Source organism: Nyctereutes procyonoides, unplaced genomic scaffold (assembly GCF_905146905.1).
Source record: "Nyctereutes procyonoides isolate TBG_1078 unplaced genomic scaffold, NYPRO_anot_genome, whole genome shotgun sequence".
NCBI lineage: Eukaryota > Metazoa > Chordata > Mammalia > Carnivora > Canidae > Nyctereutes > Nyctereutes procyonoides.
In genome coordinates this window covers 38,874,216-38,897,172 of record NW_026575020.1, presented here as the reverse complement: position 1 = coordinate 38,897,172, position 22,957 = coordinate 38,874,216, and the positions used below count along the sequence as shown (strand labels likewise).

Genomic DNA, 22,957 nt, shown 5'->3' with positions numbered 1-22,957 from the left:
CCCCCCACCCCTAATTCGTATATACAATACAGGATATCCAAAATACAGCTTTGAATATTTTTTTTCAGTATAATGAGTAACTTAGCCTTTTTAATTTTTTAAGATTTTATTATTTATTCATGAGAGACATAGAAGCAGAGACACAGGCAGAAAGGAGAAGCAGGGTCCCTGTGGAGAGCCTGATGTGGGACTTGATCCCAGGATGCTGGGATCATGACCTGAGTCAAAGGCAGACACTCATCCACTGAGCCACCCAGATGTCCCTAACTTGGCCTTCTTTATACCATTCACAAGCAGTGTTCTCTTGAGTGTGTTATATCACTACTCTGAGTCCCAGTTTCCTCTTCAGTAAAGGGGAGATAAACATATCTCCCTTGCAGATTATTCTGAGAAATAAACAGGGGACACTTGAAAGTGCCACAACAGACACACCGTGGACACTCGTGTGTGGATTCTTTGTCCAGGATTTAGTTGAGTCCAGTCTGAGCCCAAGCAGTACATTCCAATAGAGACCTCTCTATTGCCACCACTTGGCTCCTTCCTACCCCAGCTGTAGCTTCAGTCACAACCCACCCCCCCTACCCCAGCCCACCAGTTCTCACAGAGCCAGACAGTGGGCGCAGGGGCCCCGCAGAGCTGGGGCAGGATTGTTGTTCTCACAGGTGAGCAGCTGGTGAGGGGTTAAGATAGTAATTGTGTAAGTCTTCCAGGCTTTCTCCCAGTTCTGCGATAATTTGATGAAGAACTTCACCCTAATTAAATATTCAAATTAGGAATAAGTGTCAATATGGCTTCCCATTGCCTGGAATGATGATTAATTGTATTCAAAACTCTAGTGGCCCACTGTAATCTAAACTGAACTGTTGTTCTTGATTATTTCTGTACCACACTTGCCATGTTTTTGTTTTAAGATTTAAACTAGTAATTGATTTGCCATATGCTGTTGAGCTGCACATACTTTAAAGCTGTGCGTTTAGGAACTTGGGGAGTTTGGAATTTTGATTTCCTTAGTCTTCCAGTGGCAGTTTTCTTGTCCAGTGCAGAGTGATTTGGTTGGGAGGGGGTGGTGTCTATTTTGCCCAGGAGGAAAACTCATTATGTAGTCAAGTTGGTATGCTGAAACTGTATTGATCACGGCAAATGGGTTGCTTGAATGGAAAATGAACAAGTCTGCATTTACATTTAGCTTGTGCTTTGCATTATCTTGGCAATGCAACATGTTCTAGTGGAAAAAGCATCAACTCAAATCCTAGCTTGGACAGTTTTTTTAGCTGTATGACCTTGGGCAAATCCTCTAACCTCTCTGAACCTCCTTTCCCCTGATCAATAGAATAACACTTACCTTGCTGGGCTGGGCTGCTTAGAGATGAGTATGAATCATGAGGAATAGTTCAGGTGCTCAGTAAGTGGTAATTGTCATAGTAATAGATGATTATGGGAACAGGGCCTTCAGTGCTAGCTACATGCCCCATCCCATCCCCCACCTCCTGACCGTCTGAGTCAGAAAAGATCTCCCACTTCTCTGACTGTGGGAGCCTCTCTTGCTGTCTCTTACTCTGTAATCTCTCCTAGCTCAAATTATTATTTCATTGCTTGGGCCTCTTCTGCACCCCCTGCAGTCTTTCCTCTTGGCAGATGGGACCACAGCTTCCATGGCCCTGGACTGGCCACTTTCTAGGGTTTGATGAAGCACCTGGTGGATGGTAGGCACTCAACAGATGTTTGTTGTTTTCTTTTGTTTTTTTTGTCATTGGTTTAAAATGGAAACCTATAACCTTATTTATATAACTTATTTTAGAGCTTTTTACTTTATGATCTAGGTAATATATGTGTTTCAATTTACTTGTAGATAAATCCCTAAAGAGGACAGATAGAAGTCTCCTTTGGCTCTTTTTTTTGTTTTCTTTTTTTGTTGTTTTTTTGTTTTGTTTCGTTTTCATTTTTTAAAAAACTTCCTTCTCTTAGAGCAGTTTTCAGTTCACTGTAAAATTGAGAGGGAGGTACAGAGATTTTCCATATATCCTCTACCCTCCCATAAGCATAGCCTCCCTGTTCTCAAGATGACTCACAGAGTGGTACTTTTTTTTTTTTTTTTTTTTTTTTGTAATCAGGAATGAAGCTACATTGACACTCATAATCACTCAAGTCCATAGTTTACCTCGGAGCTCACTCTTGGTGTTGTACACTGTGTGAGTTTGGACAAATATATGATGACATATGTCCATCATTATAAAAATCACACAGAATATTTACACTGCCCTAAAAATCCTCTGTGTCCTGCCCATTTGCCTCTCCCCGAGCCCCTGGCAACCACTGGTCTTTTTACTGTCTTCACAGTTTTGGATTTTCCAGAATGTCCTACAGTTGGAATCCTACAGTATGGAGCCTTTTCAGATTAGCATCTTTCACTTGGTAATATGCATTTATCATTTGGGTTTTTAAATGATCTCAGTGCCAAATCCTGTACTTGGCATGTGGAGGGAACTCAGTTAAAAACTGGTGGACTGAATCAGTCACAACATAGGGTTATCATAGCCTTGTGTGCCTGCTGATACCACAATCCATCTGCCCTTGGATGGCATCAATTCATTGGGTATATTTGAAATTGAGTTTCAAGTCTGGGCATAGAAAGTTTATGAAATAGTGAATATCACTGTAAAGGAAATGGGTCTGTTTCAGGTTTTACAAAACCTTACTTGACTTCGCTGGTATCAATCACAAAACAAAACAAAAATGTCTCATCAGACCAGGAAGAATGGTAGTAAACTTTGCACATGGTAATTTCTTTCCAAGATTTGCTCATTTAAAATCAATGAGAAAAGAAAAATCCCTATGCCAAAAATTATTTGATTTTTAGGGCCTAGGGTCTTTAAAATAACTGACTTAGGTTTTAGTAGAATGCAGTTACAAGAAAAATTTGCAACATTGGGATCCCTGGGTGGCGCAGTGGTTTGGCGCCTGCCTTTGGCCCTGGGCGCGATCCTGGAGACCCGGGATCGAATCCCACGTCGGGCTTCCGGTGCATGGAGCCTGCTTCTCCCTCTGCCTATGTCTCTGCCTCTCTCTCTCTCTGTGACTATCATAAAAAAAAAAAATTGCAACATTATCTCTGAGTCTTCACAGATCTGAATCATAACTCAGAACTCAGTTTGGAAGTGCAGGGGACCTGGAGCTGGAATCCTTTCTGTGAAGTCTTTGAGGACGATGATGGTGCTGGTCAGGCCTTCCAGCTGAAAATGATTCATTTTAATTACCATCCAGGGCAATCCAATACCTGAGCATATGGTCCTTAAGAAATAAGCTTGCCCAAACTGTCAGCAAGTGTGGGCAATGGTCAGGGACCTCATTCTGACACCGTTGACCAGCCTTGGAGAGCGGATGCTCTAGAAGTGCTTATTAAAATGCCAGCAGGTGCGGCAAGGGTCCCCTTTCCTGTGACTCCCTCACCCTGCTTGTGCCAGGTGTTTTATAAGAGCCTTTTTCTTCATTAAATGACATTCATTAAGCACGTCCTTACACCTGGCACAGAAGCTGTGTGTCACAGATGACTTCTTCCCAATGGTGTTTTGAGGAATAAAGTGGAGTTTCACGTAGCTGTTGTCTGTGTTCTTTCCCCCACCTGACCACCTTTACTCAGTGATGGTGGCTTTTGCATATTTTATTCCTCCACCACCACCACCGCTGCTTCCCATTTCTGTTACTTTTTTTTGCATGTTACCTCTGGTCCTTGTCCACCAGCAGACAGATTGTCTAGAAAACAAGATGCTCCTGTAGCACCAAGTGCTGTGCTGTTTGCTTTCATATGCATTTGCCCTGCTAACACTCGCAGCAACTTCTGTTTTCTGCCATCTTCTTCTTACTGATAAAAAGAAAAATAACATCTCATCAGAAAAAATTAACACATAAAAATATATGGAGGGGGAGGGGTGTTGACACTCTCACCTCAGACGTCTGTGGTCCACATCATGATCCCAGTCCCACCGCCTGCCCAGGGCCATCTCTGCTGTGAGCTGGTGTATCCTCCCAAGCCCCTTTTATTCTTCAGTGTGGACATATATGCTTACCCTGGAAATATATTGTTTGTATGGTTATTTCTGTACTCAGGTTTTGTTTTGTTGCATTTTGTTTTGACCAAATAGCTGAATCTTGCAGGTTTGGCTGTGGTGACATAAAAACAAACAAAAAACTATCTGACTCGTTCCTTCTTGTTCCATCCCAGTGTAGTATCATGAACATTTTCCCAGTTTGCTGCTCTACGGACACTGCCGAAAAGACCCAGCTCACGCCTCTTCTGTGGCTGAGTGCACTCTCCCTGCACCATATGATCTACACACACCCCCAATCCCACCTAGAAAACCTGTAAACATATTATGTCTGTATGGTATTCTGAATCAGACACTTTATAATGTCCTGTAAACTATATCATGTTTATAACATTTTATAATGCTCCAGTTTTTGAGTCAAGCATCATGCTTCCAAGATGAATTTTGTGACTCTCCCCATCAGGGTTCAGATCCAAGCTGTATCCCCTCCGGCAAGCTGCAGAGCTTTTCTGAAGCCATCTGTCAAATAGAGATGATCTCAGCACCTAGTCGTAGGATTCTGGGTGGGGGTTACGTGATGCATGAGAAGGATAAGCCCTGTGAAAATGTCAGCTAATGTTACTTGCTTGTTTTTATCTTAAATAAGTCCTTTCCCACATTTCCAGTTATTTCCTCAGGCAACGTTTCTAGAGGGAAAGCAAAAATGCTGGTCCTTTTGTCTGCTTCCTTCCCCTTTCTAAAGTCTTAATTTCAAATCCTCTGGAACATGTTTGAATGTATTTCTCTCAGAGGAAGGGATGTGAATGATCTTTTTTTGTCAGTGTCTTCACATATAAAAGACAACTTGAAGGAATAAGTTTCTGAAAAGCCGCCCTCTCTCTCTCAAACTTCTGTGGCTCCATTGTCTTCAGGCATGTAGTATGATAGAGGAAAAGTCTGAAGTCACCGGCAGTATCTTCCAGGATTCATCAAGTGGTGGGTCTCCTTTCATTGCCATTTCTGGAGTATTGTCATCCCTCTTGGCTTCCTTCTTTAGGCCTTTTTTTTTTTTTTAATGCTTTTTAGATGAGGGAAATATTTTCAGGCTTACTAAAGTATATCAATATACAATAAACTGCACATTTTCAAAGTAGAATTTGATGAGCTTTGACATATATATATATATGTCATGTCATATACATATGTATATATGATACCATCACCAAAATCAAGGTCATGAATATATCTGCCACCCCCAGAACTTCTTTGTGCTCCTTTGTAGTACACTCTCCCTCCTCAGGCCTACCACTGATCTGCTTTCTATCCCTGTGGGTTAGTTTGCATTTCCTAGAATTTTACATAATAAAATGGAATGATACCATATGTACTTTTTACCTTGCACATTTTATTTGGCATAATTATCTTGAGATTTACCCACCTCGGGTGTATCAGTAGTTTCTGTTTTATTGTTGAGTAGTATCCATTGTTTGGATATACTTTGATATATTTATCAAATCACCTTTTACTGGGCATTTGGCTTGTTTTTCATTACAACTAAAGCTGCTCGGTACATTTGTGTACAGATCTTCATACAGATCTATGCTTTCATTCTTCTCGGGTAAAAACCTAAAAGTGTAATGGCTAGCTCATATGATAGGATATGTTTAACTTTCTAAGAAATTGCTAACTCTTTACTGCAGTGGTTCTGCCATTTCCCACCAACAATGCAGAAGAGTTCCCACTGCTCCTCAACCTTACCAATAGTTGATATTTGGGGCCTGCTTAATCTTTGCCATTTCTAGAAGATCTGTAGTAGTATTGTACTGTGGCTTCAGTGAGTACTTCCCTGCTGACCGACCAGTGGTGTTGATCATCTTTTCAGGTGCTGCTTTTACCATTGGTACATTTTCTTTAGTATAGTGTCTGTTCTGATCTTTTGGCCATTTTTTTTTTAATTGGGCTGTTTGTCTTCTATTAAGTTGTACGAGTTCTATATAAATGCTAACTATAAATTGGATATGAGTTTTACAGATAGCTTCTTCAGGTCTGTGGGTTATCTTTTCATTTATGTAACAAATTTTTTAAAGAACAAGAGTTTTGGGATGCCTGGGTGGCTCAGCAGTTGAGCATCTGATGGCCTTTGGCTCAGGGTGTGATCCTGGGATCCTGGGATTGAGTCCCACATCAGGCTCCTTACTGGAAGCCTGCTTCTCCCTCTGCCTCTCTCTCTGTGTCTCTCATGGATAAATAAATAAAATCCTTAAAAAAAAAAAAAGAAATATTTGCCAAACCTAAGGTGACAAAGATTTTCCACTTTGTTTTCTTCTAGAAGAGGCGGTGCTATGCCTGTGAACTCAAGATACGTTGAAATTAAAAGTATGAAATCCTAGGATCTCCAGAATTTCTTTTTACCTAATAATTTACTCCTTCTCTTTCCTCTTTTCTAAAACTAGTTCTGTGAACCTCTTTGGTCATTTTATGTGTGGTGTGAGGTAAGCATCAAATGGTTCATTTATTTGCATGTGGCTATCCAGTTGTTCCAACACCATTTGCTGAAAAGATTACCCTTTTTCCATTGAATTGTCTTGGCCCTTTTGTTGAAAATTGATTGATCATATATGTTTGGGTCTATTTCTGGATGCTCCATTCTGTTGCATTGATTTATATGTCTATCTTTATGCCCTAATACCACACCATATTGATTATTGTAGCTTTACACTAAGTCTTGAAATTGGGAGTCTGGAAATCAGGATTTATTTAGCTGTGAGTCTCTTTATTGATTTTGCTTGGAATATTGGAAGTCTTATTGACTTCTGTATTTAGTTGTTTTAATTAGACAAGCTTTAAACTTTCTTTTTTTCTGGTTCTTCTCTTTCAATTTTGATTTCTTTCCAACACTTAATATATTTGGGTTGGTTCTCTGTGTTTATCATAATTTTTCCTCTTTTGTGTTCTTTTTCTCTCTACATTCTGGAAAATGTTGGGCTTTTCGATTTTTTTTTTGAATTTTATTTATTATTTCTAATGCAGATAACTTTCTCTATTTCCTATAGTAAATTATTTTTTAGAGCTAATGTTCTTATATTGTTGTGTGATACTTTTTATAGACCTGTGTGAGGATGTATATTTCTAGACTGGGTGTTGGTCAAAAGGCAGGATGTGTGAATTATCCCCTCATCTCACTTAGGTGCTTATAATTTGGTAGATAATCTTCTGAATCTTCATTACCTTTCTCTGTTCTTGTTAGTTTTTGTAGAGTCCCAGTGACAGGAGGCTGGCCAGGGCCATCACCCGCCCCACAAATCCTACAGCCTTGATTTTTCCAGGGCATATATTACTTCCTCCTCCTGATTTGATTTTTTTTTTCAACTATTGATTCTTTGTACCTGTGAGAGTGAATAAACAAATGTTATTGCTCATTATTTTGGGGATAGACTGTTATTCTAGAGCAGTCTGCCACTCGTTTGGTGTTTATCTGCCAAACCCAAGTTTATATTCTCTAAGGGATTGGTCATGCCATTCAGAAAAGGGATTTGCAGGCTCTGCAGGGAGCTGTGAGGTGGCTTTCCCATGAGGAACATCACGATCCAGTGAGGATAGCCAGACACTTGATTACTCTTTCCTGGCTGGCTATCTGGGCACTGTCACCTTCCCGCCATGCTGTGTCTATTAAATCAAAATTCATTTAAACAGGAAGTATCAAACCCTAGGCCTTCTGGACTTAATAATTTTGTCTCTTCCTTTCATCTTCTCCAGAACAGTTAACATGAATCTCTTGGGTCATCTCATATTTTTATTCCTGCCACATATATATTTTAAATATATAAATATATATATTTACATATATATATTTTAAATTTTATTTATTAGAGACACACACACAGCGAGAGAGAGAGAGAGGCAGAAACATAGGCAGAGGGAGAAGCAGGCTCCATGCAGGGAGCCTGACGTGGGACTCGATCCCGGGTCTCCAGGATCAAGCCCTGGACTGAAGGCGGCACTTAACCACTGAGCCACCAGGGCTGCCCTCCTTTATATATATTGACAAACACTTTATACCTCTGCCATTAGCCCTGCAAGGTGAATATCTTAGCCTATTTTGTTCTCAAACTTTAATATCTTCAAATATCTTAGACTATTTTATTCCTGATCTAAATTCTTGGTAATAGTTATTTGCCTGACCTTTGCAAGTAAGTCTCGTCTTTCTTTTTTTTCCCACTTGTGAAACTTTATTAACTTTCTCCAGGAGCACTTTTTTCTTTAATGGAGCATACCATTGAGACCAAGCCTTTGTTCTTTTTCTTACTATTCCTCTTAGGCCAACCTCACCAACTTCAGACGTCAGGCTTTTGCAAAGTTAGGTTCAACATGTTGCCCTATAATAGTGGTTTTCAAACTTTTCGGTCTAGGATTTTTGTTATCTTTAAAAATTGAGGATTCCAAAGAGCTTTTGTTTACATGGCTTGTGTTCATCTAGAAGTACCTTATTAGAAATTAAAATTGAGAAAAATGTGAAGCATACAAGTATGCAAGACCTCAGAGTGATGATCTCATAAGTCACGCAGCTTCTGAAAACTTTCTGAGGCACCTGAGGGCTCAGTTGGTGAAGCATCCAGCTCTTGGTTTTGACTCAGGTCCTGATCTCAGGGTCATGGGATCTAGCCCAGCATTGGGCTCCCTGTTCAGCAAGGAGTCGACTTGAGATTCTCTCCCTCTGCCCCCTCCCCACTCATGCTGTCTCTCCAAAATAATTAAATAAACTTAAAAAAATTCTTTCTGCTTGTGAGAGGAGAGCAAAAAAGATGAGCGATATCTTAGGTTTTATTATGAAAACAATCATCACCTTATGACTCCCTGAAAGTATCTTGGGAAACCCCACCCCCCACCTCCTGAGGTCCTTGGAGCACACTCTGAAAACTGCCACCAAAGGTGATTTTAATATAACTGTCAGCCCCAGAAAAACAGAATGAAAATTATAGTTTCACCACAAAGCTTGCTTTGTAAACATGCATGCATGTATGTTCACATGTATGTGTATAAGAGGTGAAAGATTAGGGGTGCAGTTGGTTAGGCGCCTGCCTTTGGTTCAGGTCATGATTTCTGGGTCCTGAGATCGAGTCCTGCATTGGGCTCCCTGCTCAGCAGGGAGTCTGCTTCTCCCTCTCCTTCTGTCCCTCTCCCCTGCCTCTCACTTATGTGCTTGTTCTCTCGCTATCTCTCCCTCTCTCCCTCCCTCCCTCTCTCTCAAATTAACTAATTTTTAAAAAAAGAGATGAGAGATAAAAGTGACATCCATCTCTAACCATGAGTCTGCCTCTGCCTTACCAGCCACCCTTCCCTCCATGCTGCCCTCTGACAGTTTGAGAGGACAGCAGGCATCACTGCTGCCTGGGCAGAGCCATCTTCATTATATGTGGCCACTGGGTCCAGAAGATTAATGGTAACATTTTAAAAATTCACACAGACCTGGAGTCAGCACTAGAAAATACAGATTTAAATTAACAAGGAAAAAGTAGAATCCCATCAAAGGAAATAAATCGTGCTGGCAACTATTGTCACCTAATAAAATGTATCCTATAACTGAAGGGCTTTTATACAGAGCTGTCTGCAGCTTAGTGGCCATGTTAATTGAATAAGGTGCCTAAAACTGACTTGGGGGAAAAAATGAAATTTCCCTCAGCATCTATTTAGCCAGAGCTGTTGTCAGGAGCATGTGTGATGCTGACCTGTTTGTTATACAATAGCCAGTCCCTCCTGCAGAGAGAAGTGATCACCCTGCAGGGTGTGCCTCTGTCCTCTGGCCTGTTCCCTGGGTAGAGAATGGGGAGGGGAGCTTGGTTCAGCCCCCCCCTCCCCCGCAAGATTTAGGGGCTCTTCTTGTAATTCTCTGGTTACCAGACAGATTTTGTAATAGTAAGCCATCATTTGAGTCAAGTGGCAGAAAACTTTGGCCTCTGGTGGTCAATTTGTTCCAGTGGACCAAGGCCTACTGGAGATGGTACTAGAAAGTCTTCATCTCTAAATACCTCCCTAGGTAGAGATGGTTTCCTGAGTCTTTGGGTCTATCTCTTGGCATGCTAGCAATCTTCATGAACTCTCTTAAAATTTGAAACACATTGCTCTGCTTATGGAGTAATCAACAACTTTGGGGCCCATTGACATGATTTCGCTGAACTTGCTGTCCACAGGGCAAGGGCAATCACCACACTCTTAGACTGCTCAGTTTGGCTGGAAGCCATGGAGTACCTACTCGTTTTATAGCCCCTCTGGATTGGGTACTTCAGAAGAGCTGAGCATCTCATGTCCATGGTCTGCTGCAGTACCTGGCTTCTTTCTTCTTTCCTTTGCCATTAGCACCCAGCATCATTAATGGTGTGTTCCTTTAATCTCTTTAGATGATTAGGCTATGGGAAAGAAGCCAAGGTGTTGGGTTAACCAATCAGAGCTTCAAGTGTGAAAAATTAGGATATTATATCTCTTCTTGCTAGATGCTACAGTAACAGGCATGGGCTCTGGCTATTAGTCCTCATATTTGAAATGACTGTAAAATACTTAGACAGCTGTATTCTAATTTTTTAACCAATTCCCTGTTGTTTGATATTTGATTCCAGTTTTTGGCATTATAAGCACTGCCATGATGAATGTATTTACCCTTTTAGTAAAAATATTCATGAATCAGGGATGCCTGGGTGGCTCAGCGGTTTGGCGCCTGCCTTCAGCCCAGGGAGTGATCCTGGAGACCTGGGATCAAGTCCCATGTCAGGCTCCCTGCTTGGAGCCTGCTTCTCTGTCTCTCTCTCTGCCTGTGTCTCTGCCTCTCTCTCTGTATCTCTCATTAATAAATAAATAAAATCTTTAAAAAAAGTATTCATGAATCAGAAATAGCCACATTTTCCAGTTATCCAATCCTGTCCTGGGAATGAAAAAGAGACAAGTGGGGGTTTTTTGTGTAGGTTTCCTCAGATGATCTCAAAGTACAAGTCCGAGTTGGATTCACTCATTCAGGTATTAGGCGATCTTATATGGCTCTCATTTTCTCAAGTACCCACTGTGTGCAAGGCACTGTTCTAGGCACTGGGGTATGTTGGAAAGTGTAGTAGAGATCATGTTCTGGTGACTTATGAACAAATTGATAGTACTGTAGAGTGGGAGGGGTCTACAGAGAGGAAAGTCGGGTGTCGTAAGAGCAACTGGAGGCAAGGTACCCCAGAAGGCATCTAGGGGGTGCCCTGCCTGGGGGAGGAGCCAGCCAGGAGAGCTGGGGGAAGGGTGTTTAAGGCAGAGGAAACAAGTACAAAGGCCCTGAGGCAGGAATGAAAGTATAGAGAGCTGATAAGGTTAGAGGATGTGAGTACAGGGACCATGAACAAGACAAATTCAAAGGGGAGGGATGGGCTGCTCTACATGGTAGCAAGGTGTGCGCTTGGAGGCAACACGCTGTCACTTGAAGGGCACCCGGCTCCCGGGGGTGGTGCTGGGATTTGAACCTATGCCAGGCTGACACTAGGGTTGGTACTATTAACTGCCACCACTGCTCTGCCTCCTGGGTATGTGGTTGAGCCACAGGTCATCCAAATCTGTTGCTTTTCCCTTTATGACATGATATCAGAAGGACTGTGGCCTGCCTGCCAGGGTCATCAAGCTAGTAGGTGGCTGAGATGTTGAGTCCTTGGCATCATCCCTTTCAAAAGAGTCTTGAGATGGACTGTGCAGTCCTCACTCTGTATACCTGACAGTCAAGATGATACAACAGGTAACTTTCAGATAATAGTAACAACCCCCAGAGGACACATGGACGAACCTTTTCACTAATCCCCTGCTTTCTGTTGGTCAGCTTTACCTCTGAGAGCCCCGTTCCCTGCTCTATTGAGTGGAGTTAACTATTCCTATCTGAAAAGGTTGCCAAGAGGATGAGGCGAGGAGTGTCTGTGAAGGAACCCAGTGCAGTGCCTGGCATGGGGTTCCCCCACTCCGGGGAACTAGTATCTCCTTTTGCTCTGAGACTCCGCTGATTGCAGAGCCTCCCTGGTTCCCGTTGTCTGTCACTTTCAGGCTAATCTTTTTTTTTTTTTTTTTTTTATTCATGATAGTCACAGAGAGAGAGAGAGAGGCAGAGACACAGGCAGAGGGAGAAGCAGGCTCCATGCACCGGGAGCCCGATGTGGGATTCGATCCCGGGTCTCCAGGATCGCGCCCTGGGCCAAAGGCAGGCGCCAAACCGCTGCGCCACCCAGGGATCCCCCCCCCCTTTTTTTTTTTTTACTTTCAGGCTAATCTGACACTGAAGTGCCTCTGGGCCACTTCTCCTTCAGCAGGTGACTCTCTCTTCCTCTTTAACCACAGGTTATCTGTCCCCTCAGCTCCAACTGTCCATTCTCATTAAGGGAGGCTTTGCTGTGCTTTTTCATCCTCCCGTCTCTGCGTCCCCTCCTTCCTGTGTCCAAACAACACAAGTGAAAAGCAGATGTTTGCAGCATAGCAACTCTTCTCTCTAATGGTCTCCCTAGTCCAGGGCCTCTCTCCTCTCTGGATGCGGCATCATAGTCCCACTAAAGCTGGAGTTTGGGTTGACTTCATTTCAGCCCACCACATTCCTCTTGAGCTGTTACTCCATAAAAGATACAGTCAGGTCTGCAACTCAAATCTCTTTTAATTTCACATGTAGTCTGTCAACCACACGTTGTCTATAGGAGATCAGAAACTTGCTTTGCATGCCCCACCACCACCATTCCCCTTTGCCACCACTGATTTCTTCTTACATCATACCTGTTTTCTTCCAGTGCAGAGGAATGGGGTGCATGGTATAATACAGAGACCTCTTGAGTCTGATTGGCAAACACATATGTGCAAAAATGGAATAATAGATGCTAGTTTATATCAAAAAGATACAGAGGTTTTAATGGAGTAGGTTCAACACTTGATTTGGTCAACACATGTTCAATAGTTGTCTGCTCTAGGTCAAAAATTGTCCTAGAAAATGGGGTACAAAATTGAAGAGCTTTGTCCCTGCTCTTGAGGAGGTCACAGTCATGTTAGGAAGACAGGCTTGTATCAAATGCCTCAAGTATCTTGTGCAAACTGGAGAGAGGGGGGACGTGCAGGCACCCAGTGAGCCTGGAACAAGCCCAGGGAAATTTGTACTAAAGAAGGCATGTTTAGGTAGAGTCTTGAGGGATGAATGGGAGTTTGGAAAGCAGGCAAGGAAGAAAAGGAGAGGGACACCTGGGTGGCTCAGTGGTTGAGCACCTGCCTTTGGCTCAGGTCATGATCCTGGGATGGAATCCTGCATCAGGCTCTCCACTGGGAGCCTGCCTCTCCCTCTGCCTGTGTCTCTGCCTCTGTGTATGTGTGTCTCATGAGTAAACAAATAAAATCTTTAAAAAAAAAAAAAAGGAAGAAATGGAGAGTCTAGGAAGGGGAGCAGCCTGGATAAAAAGGCAAATGCATGAACAACATGCAGCATAATCAGAGATTTACAGGACTTTCCCTCTTCTGGGTAGAGGGAGAAGTAGACAGTGACAAGAGACAGAGTCAGGAGAGACAGGCTGGTGTGTGAGGACAGCTAAAATCAGAGGATGGCTAGGGATGAGGGTGCCAAGGGAAGGCATGTAGAATGAGGAGAAAGCTCAGCCAGAACCCTTATAAACTGCAATGTCTAAAAATTTGAAGGAGCCAGAAAGGACCATCTGCAAGGAAGAGAGGCTGGTCAAAGGGAGGGAGGGTTGCAGAGCACGTCAGCCAGGCTCAGTCAGATGCCCCAGAGAAGCAGGAAAGTTGAGACCAGGGACTGCACATCGGGTGGGGCAGCTAAGGGGCCAGACACCTTGATTACTCTGGTATAGCCTTCGCTTTTAAGTCCTGTATACCATAGAATTTTCCCCCGGACTGTTTGTTCAGAATGTTGTAGCTGAACACTTCAGCAGGAACTGTGAAGGGTCTACACACAGTAAGTGCTCAATAATTGCGGTTTCATGAGAATCCCTACTGTAATTTGCTGCTCCATTCCTGCCTACCATGGCATCTCAGTTTTATTTCCTCACTTGGCCACAGGCAGACAATCTTATTTTTATTTTTTAAAGATTTTATTTATTTATTCATGATAGACACACACACACACACACACACACAGGCAGAGACACAGGCAGAGGGAGAAGCAGGCTCCATGCAGGGAGCCCAATGCGGGACTCGATCCTGGGTCCCCAGGACCATGCCCTGGGCCCAAGGCAGGAACTAAACCGCTGAGCCACCCAGGGATTCCCTTTTAAAATTGCAAATTGGATCTTGTCACATGTCTACTTAAAAATCCTTCTGGATCAAGTCAGAGCTCATGCAGGGCCCTACTGTGCTGTGGCCTCGCAGCCATCTTCAGCCTGGTCCCATTCCTTCTGGCCTTCAGGCTCCGGCTACTCCACCTCCTGCCAGGTTTTCCCTCCACCAGACTTCTTACCACTTAGGAGGCTCCTTGCAGAGCCTGGAGCTCCCTGCTCCCATTCCCCGCTTCGCCCCCAGCCTGGCCATCCTCAGTTCTCCCCCAGCACAGCACTTCCTGTTGTCCATGCATGATCCCATTTGTAAGCAGGTGTTCCTGTAACTCTGTGGGCACTTTCATGCCCCACTTGCCCTACTGCAGGGCGAGCTCTGTGCACACAGGGGGCCCTGCCTGTCCTGCCAGTCTAAGGTCCCATCTGCATTTTCTCTTGCCACACTCTCGGCCCATCTTTAACTGCTGAACGGCTGGGCTGACCCTGTTTTCTAGCTTCTGGGTGGCTTCTTTGCCATCATTCAGGTCTGCCTGTCTTCCAAAGTTCTGCTAACACCCACCTGTTCCACGAGCCTTCCTGAATGCCTCCAGCCACTGGAGGAGCCACTGCACTGGATAGATGTGTGATGCCCTTAGTTTGGTTGGATGCACCTTTTGAAATTGCTTTCAGGGTTTAGAGATTTTAAGGTATGGCAGCCAGCCCTGGAGTGTAGCTCTTCCGTGGCTTCTGCAAGTCCCCTCACTGTGGTACACTGGGTGTAATAACAGCATCCATCCACCTCAGCCAGCTTCACGGATGTGCAGCTAGCACCATCCCACCAGGCTCCAGGCTCAGAAGGGCCCTAAGTTTGGCATACTGCTCTGCTGTCACCATTTTGAATATTTGAACCAGGACCTCACATTCTCATTTTGCACTGGGCCCTGCACATCATGCAGCCAGCCCTGCACTCATCTGTAAGGCAGCACGAGGAGCCAGAAGAGACTGTGAGTTCTGCATCCTTGGAGGCCTGGCACATGGTGGGCACCCTCTGCAGGGTCACCTGTCATCATTTTAGCTCTGCTCAACCACAACCACAGTCAATAATTCATTCTTCTGTTTGCTCGGCTTCATTGACTAAGTGCTGTGGTCAGAGGCGTTGATCAACTGTGTAAAACCCTCTGCAGCTGCTCCTTATCCTCTCAGGGTCCCAAACCTGGCCAACCTTCAGAGTCACTGCTGGAGCTTGTTAAAAATAGATTTCTGGCTGCACCCCCAGCCCACTGAACCGGACTCCCCAGGGCCGTGGCTGTGAATCTGGATTGTTAGCAAGTTCCCAGGCAGCTCTAATGCCTTCGTTTGTGCTGTGATGGGCAGAACAGAGTTAGGAACCCTTATCCTAGGGGATGAAGTCTTGCAGCATGGCCTTGTGGGTATCTTTTCCAACTGGGCCCCAGTCTGCCTTTCCAGTCTCACTTCCACATGTACCCTGACCCTGCACCAGAGTGTTGGCTTTCCCTGACTCCCCAGTGAGTCCTTTTTACTCCATTAGTACCCATGTCCTCCTCTGAGAAGGTGTCACTAGAAACCCAGGCCCTTCATTGGAACCCATGGGCTCACTCAGCACCCAGGTGTATGTCCTGTTGGATATGGTGATTTATTTCTGCACCTTGGTCCCCTATAGCCTGGAAGCTCCTTCAGGGAGCTCACCTCCACATTCTTAGCTAGCATCAGTAATGAGCAGATACTCAGATTTGCTCCACACATGTCAGAGTGTCCCTATGCTTAGGTCTGCTAGCTCTGCTATAGCCCTGAGTACTACCAGTGCTCGGCAAAGCTCCCTGCCCCTGGCTGGTTGAGCCAGGCTGTTCTGTGGCACAGATGTTTGTTTTTGCTGCTCACCCTGCAGCATGGGAAACCATGTGCCTTTACAGTCTCTGGTGCTCATCTTGTCTCCGAGAGGCTTCTGCTCACTCCTGGCTCTGTGGGACCAGAGCTTGCCTAAAAAACCTTCCCTCCCAGGAGCCTGTATGTACAAGAGTCATTCCTAGAGTTCATGTATTGGCTGTATGTAAAACAACATGTACAATATAAAACTTTCTTTATATAATAAATGCTCCCTTCCTCGGACCTTTCCCTTCTGGAAATGACTGAGTGTGGCCAAAACTCAGGCTACCAAACTAGTTCAAGCCAATCCTCAGTCCCACCAGTGCGAGGCTTTATTGTTTGTCGCCCAGACCTGTTTTTTTTTTTTTTTTTTTTTTTTTTTTTTTTTAAGATACTAGGTTTAGGGGATCCCTGGGTGGCGCAGTGGTTTAGCGCCTGCCTTTGGTCCAGGGCGCGACCCTGGAGACCCAGGATCGAATCCCACATCGGGCTCCCGGTGCGTGGAGCCTGCTTCTCCCTCTGCCTGTGTCTCTGCCCCTCTCTCTCTCTCTCTCTGTGACTATCATAAATTAATTAATTAATTAATTAATTAATTAAAAATACTAATTTTTTTTAAGATTTTATTTATTCATGAGAGTACAGAGAAAGAGAGACAGGCAGAGGGAGAAACGCTCCATGCAGGAAGCCCGACGTGGGACTAGATCCCAGGTCTCCAGGATCATGCCCTGGGCTGAAGGCGGCACTAAACCGCTGAGCCACCTGGGCTGCCCGAGACCTGTTGGGTTTGAAATCTGTTCCCTTTCATTTTCATCTTTTTTGCATTTGCTAATGGCAGCTGATGACCACACCAAATGTATTCTTTACTTTGACTGAATACCCACTCATGCTCTGTGGGTGCCTCAAGCTTTCATGGCCAACACCTGCACCATAAAAGGCAGTGCTGGATCAGTCCAAGGTGATTTCCTGAGCACCTACTGTGTGCTCCTGCCGGAGGGCGAACATACACACATAGCAGTACGGAAAAGCCTGCCATTCTGAGTCTCAGCAGCAGTGGTTTTCCTAGACTTGCATGGTAACAATAACATTCATTCGCAAAGTACTTCTCACGCCTCCTCCTCAGTGGCCCTGCAGGACAGGAATGAGAGCCATTGGATGGATAATGAAAGCAAGACATCAGAACACACCAGGGCTCCTGTTCCGAGCCCAAGTGTTCTGCTCCTGTTGGTGTGTTTTGCCCAGTGGGCAGAAATCTAGACGAGGTCGCCAGGCTCCTTCAAGCACCTGGCACATGCCATAGGCTTGGGAAGCCTTTTCCTCCACTTGGATGTTCTTGGAATTGAAAAAGGCAGCTGCTGATGTCTGGAAACTTCTGAATTCCCTGGGGGGATTCGAACTGTTGGGGTGGGGCGGACCACCTCCTGCTCTGTGCTGCTGTGGGCTGTTGGTGGCACGGGTGCTTTCTGAGCCTTTGGGGAGTGCTCTGTGCGCCCTGTAACTTCCTTTCTCCTCTCTTTCTTAGGCACATCTCACTAACGCTCCCTGCTACCTTCCGAGGCAGAAACAGCACTCGGGCTGACTATGAGTACCAGCACTCCAATCTGTATGCCATATCAGGTATGTGGGGCCTCTGCTAACGGCCAGCTACTGTGTTTATGTCTCGGGCACCACCTCCCTCTGCCTGTCTCCTGGCATTGAGTGACATCTCTCTTACTTCTCTTTTTCACCCTGCAAGGGGCCTGTTTCCTGTGGAGATCAACCCTTTCCTTTCCCTTGTGTCACCTCAGCACTTAACAAAGGGCCAGATACTCTGTGTTTTGAAACTGATGATGAAAAACAGTGTGTGGATTTCACAAGCTTTCACAAGCTTGAATAGCCGCTGCATCGTTCACTTGCCAGAGCCAGGGAAGGTTTCCCAAAGGATCTTGGGAGCAGCACAGAGCTGAGGCCCAGTCTGCCCACCCAACCTGTGTCCAGGTCTGTCCTTACCACTCATTTCCCAAAGCGAGGTTTGCAGCCAGCAGGGATGGTGGTGGTCTCCCCTTCTGACCCCCATCATAGGGGTTTGTGATTTCTGAACTCAGCCTTGAAATTAATGGCGTTACCTTGGCAGGGACCTCAGCAGTACAAGTTTGCCCTCCCACCTTCACCCAGGGAGGGAAACACCTATGGGCCCAATTACAGGGGGGAGATTCATTAGGTGCCTGGCAGCACAGGTGACCTGCTAAGAGCCAAGAAAACCCACCAGCTCACCTCTGATTATCCTTGGCCTCTAATCAGGGGCATTCGTATCTAAGGGGGAAGTGGCAAATCGGTGCCACTTACCAGTGCACATCCTTAATGGTGACTGACGTTTTGAACACGGGAACATGGCATTCGTTCATGTACCATAATGAATCCCGTTATTTAAAAGATAATCTTTTTTCTAAAAATTGCAACTTGGGGTTACTAAATAGATGAAATAGAACAATGGTATAATTCATGTCAGTATCAGTTTCTCTTGTTATGATCACTCCCTAATAGGTTTGGAAGTATAAGCAAAAGCCAGTTGTTCCCTTTCTGGGTGGGGAAAAGGAAGACCTGGGATGTTCTCAAAGAACTTGGTACCCAGCCCCGCTCCAGGAGCATGTTGTCTCAGAAAAGCACCTCTAGGGAGAATTTCTTCTGTGCTGTGGCTATTTCAGCAAAGTTGACAAGGAGCATAACAAGTGTGGAAAGATGACCTAGAAAAGCTGAATATTTCCCCAGATGCTTTGTGGCATAGTGGTACAAAACAGGTCTGTGAAATCCAGCAGGGCAACCCTGTTCCGAATGCACATAAGGAAAGCTCAATCAAAACAGATGATTTTTTCCCTCCAGCTTGCAAATTCTTTTCCAGCCACAGTGTTCAGCTATCCCCGCCTTACCTGGGTTCTCTGATGGCTTTCCCAGCTGTTGGCATTTCTGCAGAAAAGGGCCTACAGAGTGAAATCTCCTCTGGTTTGGCAGGAATGTTCCTGTCTGCCTCTGGACCATGGCCTCTTCGCCCCGCAGCTTTGATGAGGTGTTGTCTGCATTCATTTCAGCTGTTAGTTTAGCAATACCAGGGTAACAGCCTCAAGACACAGGGGAAGCCATTCAGAAACTTCCTGTTACATTTATGTAAGTGGCAGTCAGTTGGATTTTTATCTTCCAAGCAGAAGTAGTTGAGGCTGCCTCACATCAGCAGGCAGCCCCTGGCTCCTCAGCGGCTGTAGGCACCAAATTGCTCCACCAGGGCTCGAGACTGCTTTGTTGTCATGCTGCCAGAAAGAACCCGCAGGACCTGCCGGCTCCATAAGGCTGCAAGCTCAGCACTGGGCAATCCTGGTATAGCTGGGAAGCCTGCCCACCCACCCACCGGCTGCCTGCCTTCGAGCCGTTCTGCTCGAAGAGAACAGAGACCACCTCTCCCCCACCCCCCACCCCCAAGCAGTATTTGGCATTGAGTGGCACGTCTCAGTTTGGTACTGCAAAGTTAAGGTTTCAGTGGTTTATTCCAAAAGCAGTCAAGGCAAAAGTGTGCCCCAGGCCCTAGCCCTTGCCCAGTGCCTGATGCGTGGTAGCTGGAGCTCTGCTGGTATTAAATTGAATCATCAAACTGTTCTCCTTATGAACCAGCTCTGGCACACATTTGCCACAGGCTTCAGGGGCTAAGCCTTTGGTACATGCTCCCAGTACACTCTGGATCATTCCTGAAAACATTTATTTAGGGCTCCCTTCATTTGCAGGCCCTTCCTAAGATAAGTAGATTTCCAAACTGTCATTTTGGAAAGCGAGCAGCCCACATTTAACTTGTATGTGTGGTTATTTAAATATTTATATTTCAGTGCTTTCTCAAAGGCATACTTGTTAATCTGGTCCTTCTCCTATATCTTCCACTGAGACTGTTCACATCTGTCAGGCCTACAGAAGGAGGGACAGTGCTCAGAGGTGCTGGATTAAGGGGAGGAGACATGACAGAGTTCAGGCCCTAGCACGCAGAGGTGCTCGTGAACTGTTGACGGGAAGGAAAAGAGTCTTTAGCTCAGTGTCTGCCCTGCCCAGGAATACCCTCCCTGACCTCTGGGGCAGGTGATCATCCTGATGTGCTGTTGCTTGCATGCCTTCAGTGTCTGGGACCATCACCTCCGACCAGCCTGTTCCATCTCTGCAAGGCCCTCTCTGGTTCAGCTGGGCTCTTTCTGCATGTTCGTATCCATCCAGCCATTTTGGGTATAGATGCGTTCCATCAGCCAAAATGTGCCATCCGTTGGGCCAACAGTTCTCTGTTGCCCACAGAAGTGGTGTGAGGGGCTTCTGCTAACTCAGTGCTCAAATCCAGAGAAGCTCATGTCCCTTGCTGTGCCACCTTGTACCCTCATCAAAGCCTGCCTTTGATCCTCACACTTCCACCAGTAAAAATTCCTTCTGAAAAATACTTAGAGGGGTACGAAACGGTTTATCCACAGGATGAGCACTGTTCCTTCTTAAAAATAATACTTAGAAAAAAGGGTTAAGGGATGGAACTCTTTTTTTTTTTTAAGATTTTATTTATTCATGAGAGATATTCAGAGACGGAGGCAGAAACAGAGGCAGAGGGAAAAGCAGGCTCCATGCAGGGAGCCTGATGTGGGACTCCATTCCAGGACTCCAGATCACTCCCTGAGCCAAAGGCAGATGCCTAATCACTGAGCCACCCAGGCGTCCTGGGTATGGAACACTTAAATGTCCAAAACAAAAGCAAAGGGTTAAATTATGAAATGTCCTTCTAATGGCCTTAACTCTTCGGGCATCAGAAAATGATGATTTGGTTAAAAAAGTGTGGGTGAATGTTAGTAAGTGACAACCAGAATGTGCAATGTGATCGCATTTTTAAAAATATCCAGGAATGCCTGGGCAGCTCAGTTGGTTGAACATCTGACTCTTGATTTCCATTCAGGTCATGATCTCAGGGTTGTGGGATTGAGCCCCATGTCAGGCTCTGTTTTCAGCATGAAGTCTGCTTGAGATACTCTCTCCCTCTGCCCCTCTCCTACTTGCACATGGTCTCTCTCTCTCTCTAAAAAAAAAAAAAAAAAAAAAAAAATCCAAACATCTGGAAATGTACCCACCCAAAGTGTTTACAGTGGTTTTCACCAGCCTTTCCTGCTCTTTTCTTCTTTTTTCCTTCTTTGCAGTTTCTCATTTCTCTTTGTTGGCAAGTGTTACTTTTATAATAAGAAAAAGTTTGGGGGCACCTGGGTGGTGCAGTCGTAAGTGGCTGACTTTTGATTTCGGCTCAGGTCATGATCTCAGGGTCCTGGGATCAAGCCCCACAGCAGGCTCCCCTCTCAGTGCAGAGTCTACTCCTGGACTCTCTCTCTCCCTCTGCCCCTCCCCCTCCTCACATGCTTTCTCTCAAATAAATCTTAAAAAAAAAGAAAGAAAGAAAGAAAGAAAGAAAGTTTAGACCCTGAGTCCATTTGGCATGCTCTCTTGGCAAGCCCTGCTGGGCCCCATGATCACCTTGTCTTTTCTGTGTGCTCCCAAGCCCCCTGACTCAGTAGGTTTCTGAATTCTGCTAAAAGTCACTTCCAGGCCACAGATCAATAATTTTCTTATGGTCCCTTTTTGAGAAGATAGGTTTGTTTTTTTTTCCCCTCTTGTCCAGTTGCTAGAACCTCCTGTCCATTGATGTCCCCCAAAGACCACTGACCGCCAGCCTAACACCATCTGGCCTGTTCTGCCAGTGTTAGAGACACAGATTGTGACAGCCCAGCTGCTTGGGCCGTCTCCTCACCTGTCTTGTTCCCCAAACCCCACATCACCCTGTCGCTCTACTTGTTGGGGCTTGAGGACTGTTTTCCTTGAAAGAGGAGATAGAAATCAAGTGATGGGTGCCTGGTTTGGCTCACTCTGGTATCTATGTATGTTAGAGTTGGCAAACCACTTTTTTTAAGTTTAATTCTTACATTTGACAAATGGCAGCTTACGGGCTCATACTTTCCCAGCAACATTCTAACGAGTGTGTCCCTCTTAAGACCTTACCTCCTGGGAGGTCTTTCCTCGGGGCCTAGTTGATTTTCTAGATTCTACCCCAAAGCCCTATTCCTCAGTGTCCTTGTCAGGCCTCTTGGGGGCTATTAGTTTTCTTTTTTAAGAATATCTTCTCTCTTCTTGGGGTGCCTGGGTGGCCCAGTCAGTTAAGCAGCCAACTCTTAATTTTGGCTCAGGGTCATGGGATCGAGTCCTGTCTCTCCTTCTGCCATCCACCCCATAAATAAAATAAATCTTTAAAAAAGAGGGGAAAAAAACCATATCTTCTCTGTCCTGGAAAGTCTTCTGCTTTAGTCCTGAATGATAGTCTCCTACGCTTTTCCTTCCTTTAAAATTATTTTAGGGATCCCTGGGTGGCGCTGCAGTTTGGCGCCTGCCTTTGGCCCAGGGCGCGATCCTGGAGACCCGGGATTGAATCCCATGTCGGGCTCCCGGTGCATGGAGCCTGTTTCTCCCTCTGCCTGTGTCTCTGCCTCTCTCTCTCTATCTGTGTGACTATCATAAAAATAAATAAATAAATAAATAAATAAATAAATAAATAAATAAATAAATAATAAATAAAATAAAATAAAATAAAATAGAATTATTTTAGATGTCTAGATGACCATTTATTTCTAGTCCACCTACTCCAGAAAGATATGAGGCAGCTCCAAAAATGCATGTAATCAAATGAAAATGGAAGTGAAAAAATAAAAGCAAACAAAAATATAGGGTGGAAAAGGCAGGTGTGGGCTGTGGGCAAGCTTTTGCACGAAGGAGGTCTGGATTTGGTTCTGA

The 22,957-nt window shown here is 44.9% G+C and overlaps 1 protein-coding gene across 3 annotated transcripts in view; it reads left to right on the top strand.

The window, feature by feature from the left end:
* Positions 1–22,957, top strand: part of MVB12B (multivesicular body subunit 12B) — a 186,355-nt gene that overhangs the window by 87,337 nt on the left and 76,061 nt on the right. For all 3 annotated transcript variants that reach the window (XM_055325016.1, XM_055325034.1, XM_055325025.1), the window contains exon 7: positions 17,667–17,761. In XM_055325016.1, coding sequence (XP_055180991.1) covers positions 17,667–17,761 — 95 coding nt within the window. The remainder of the gene's footprint in view (positions 1–17,666; positions 17,762–22,957) is intronic.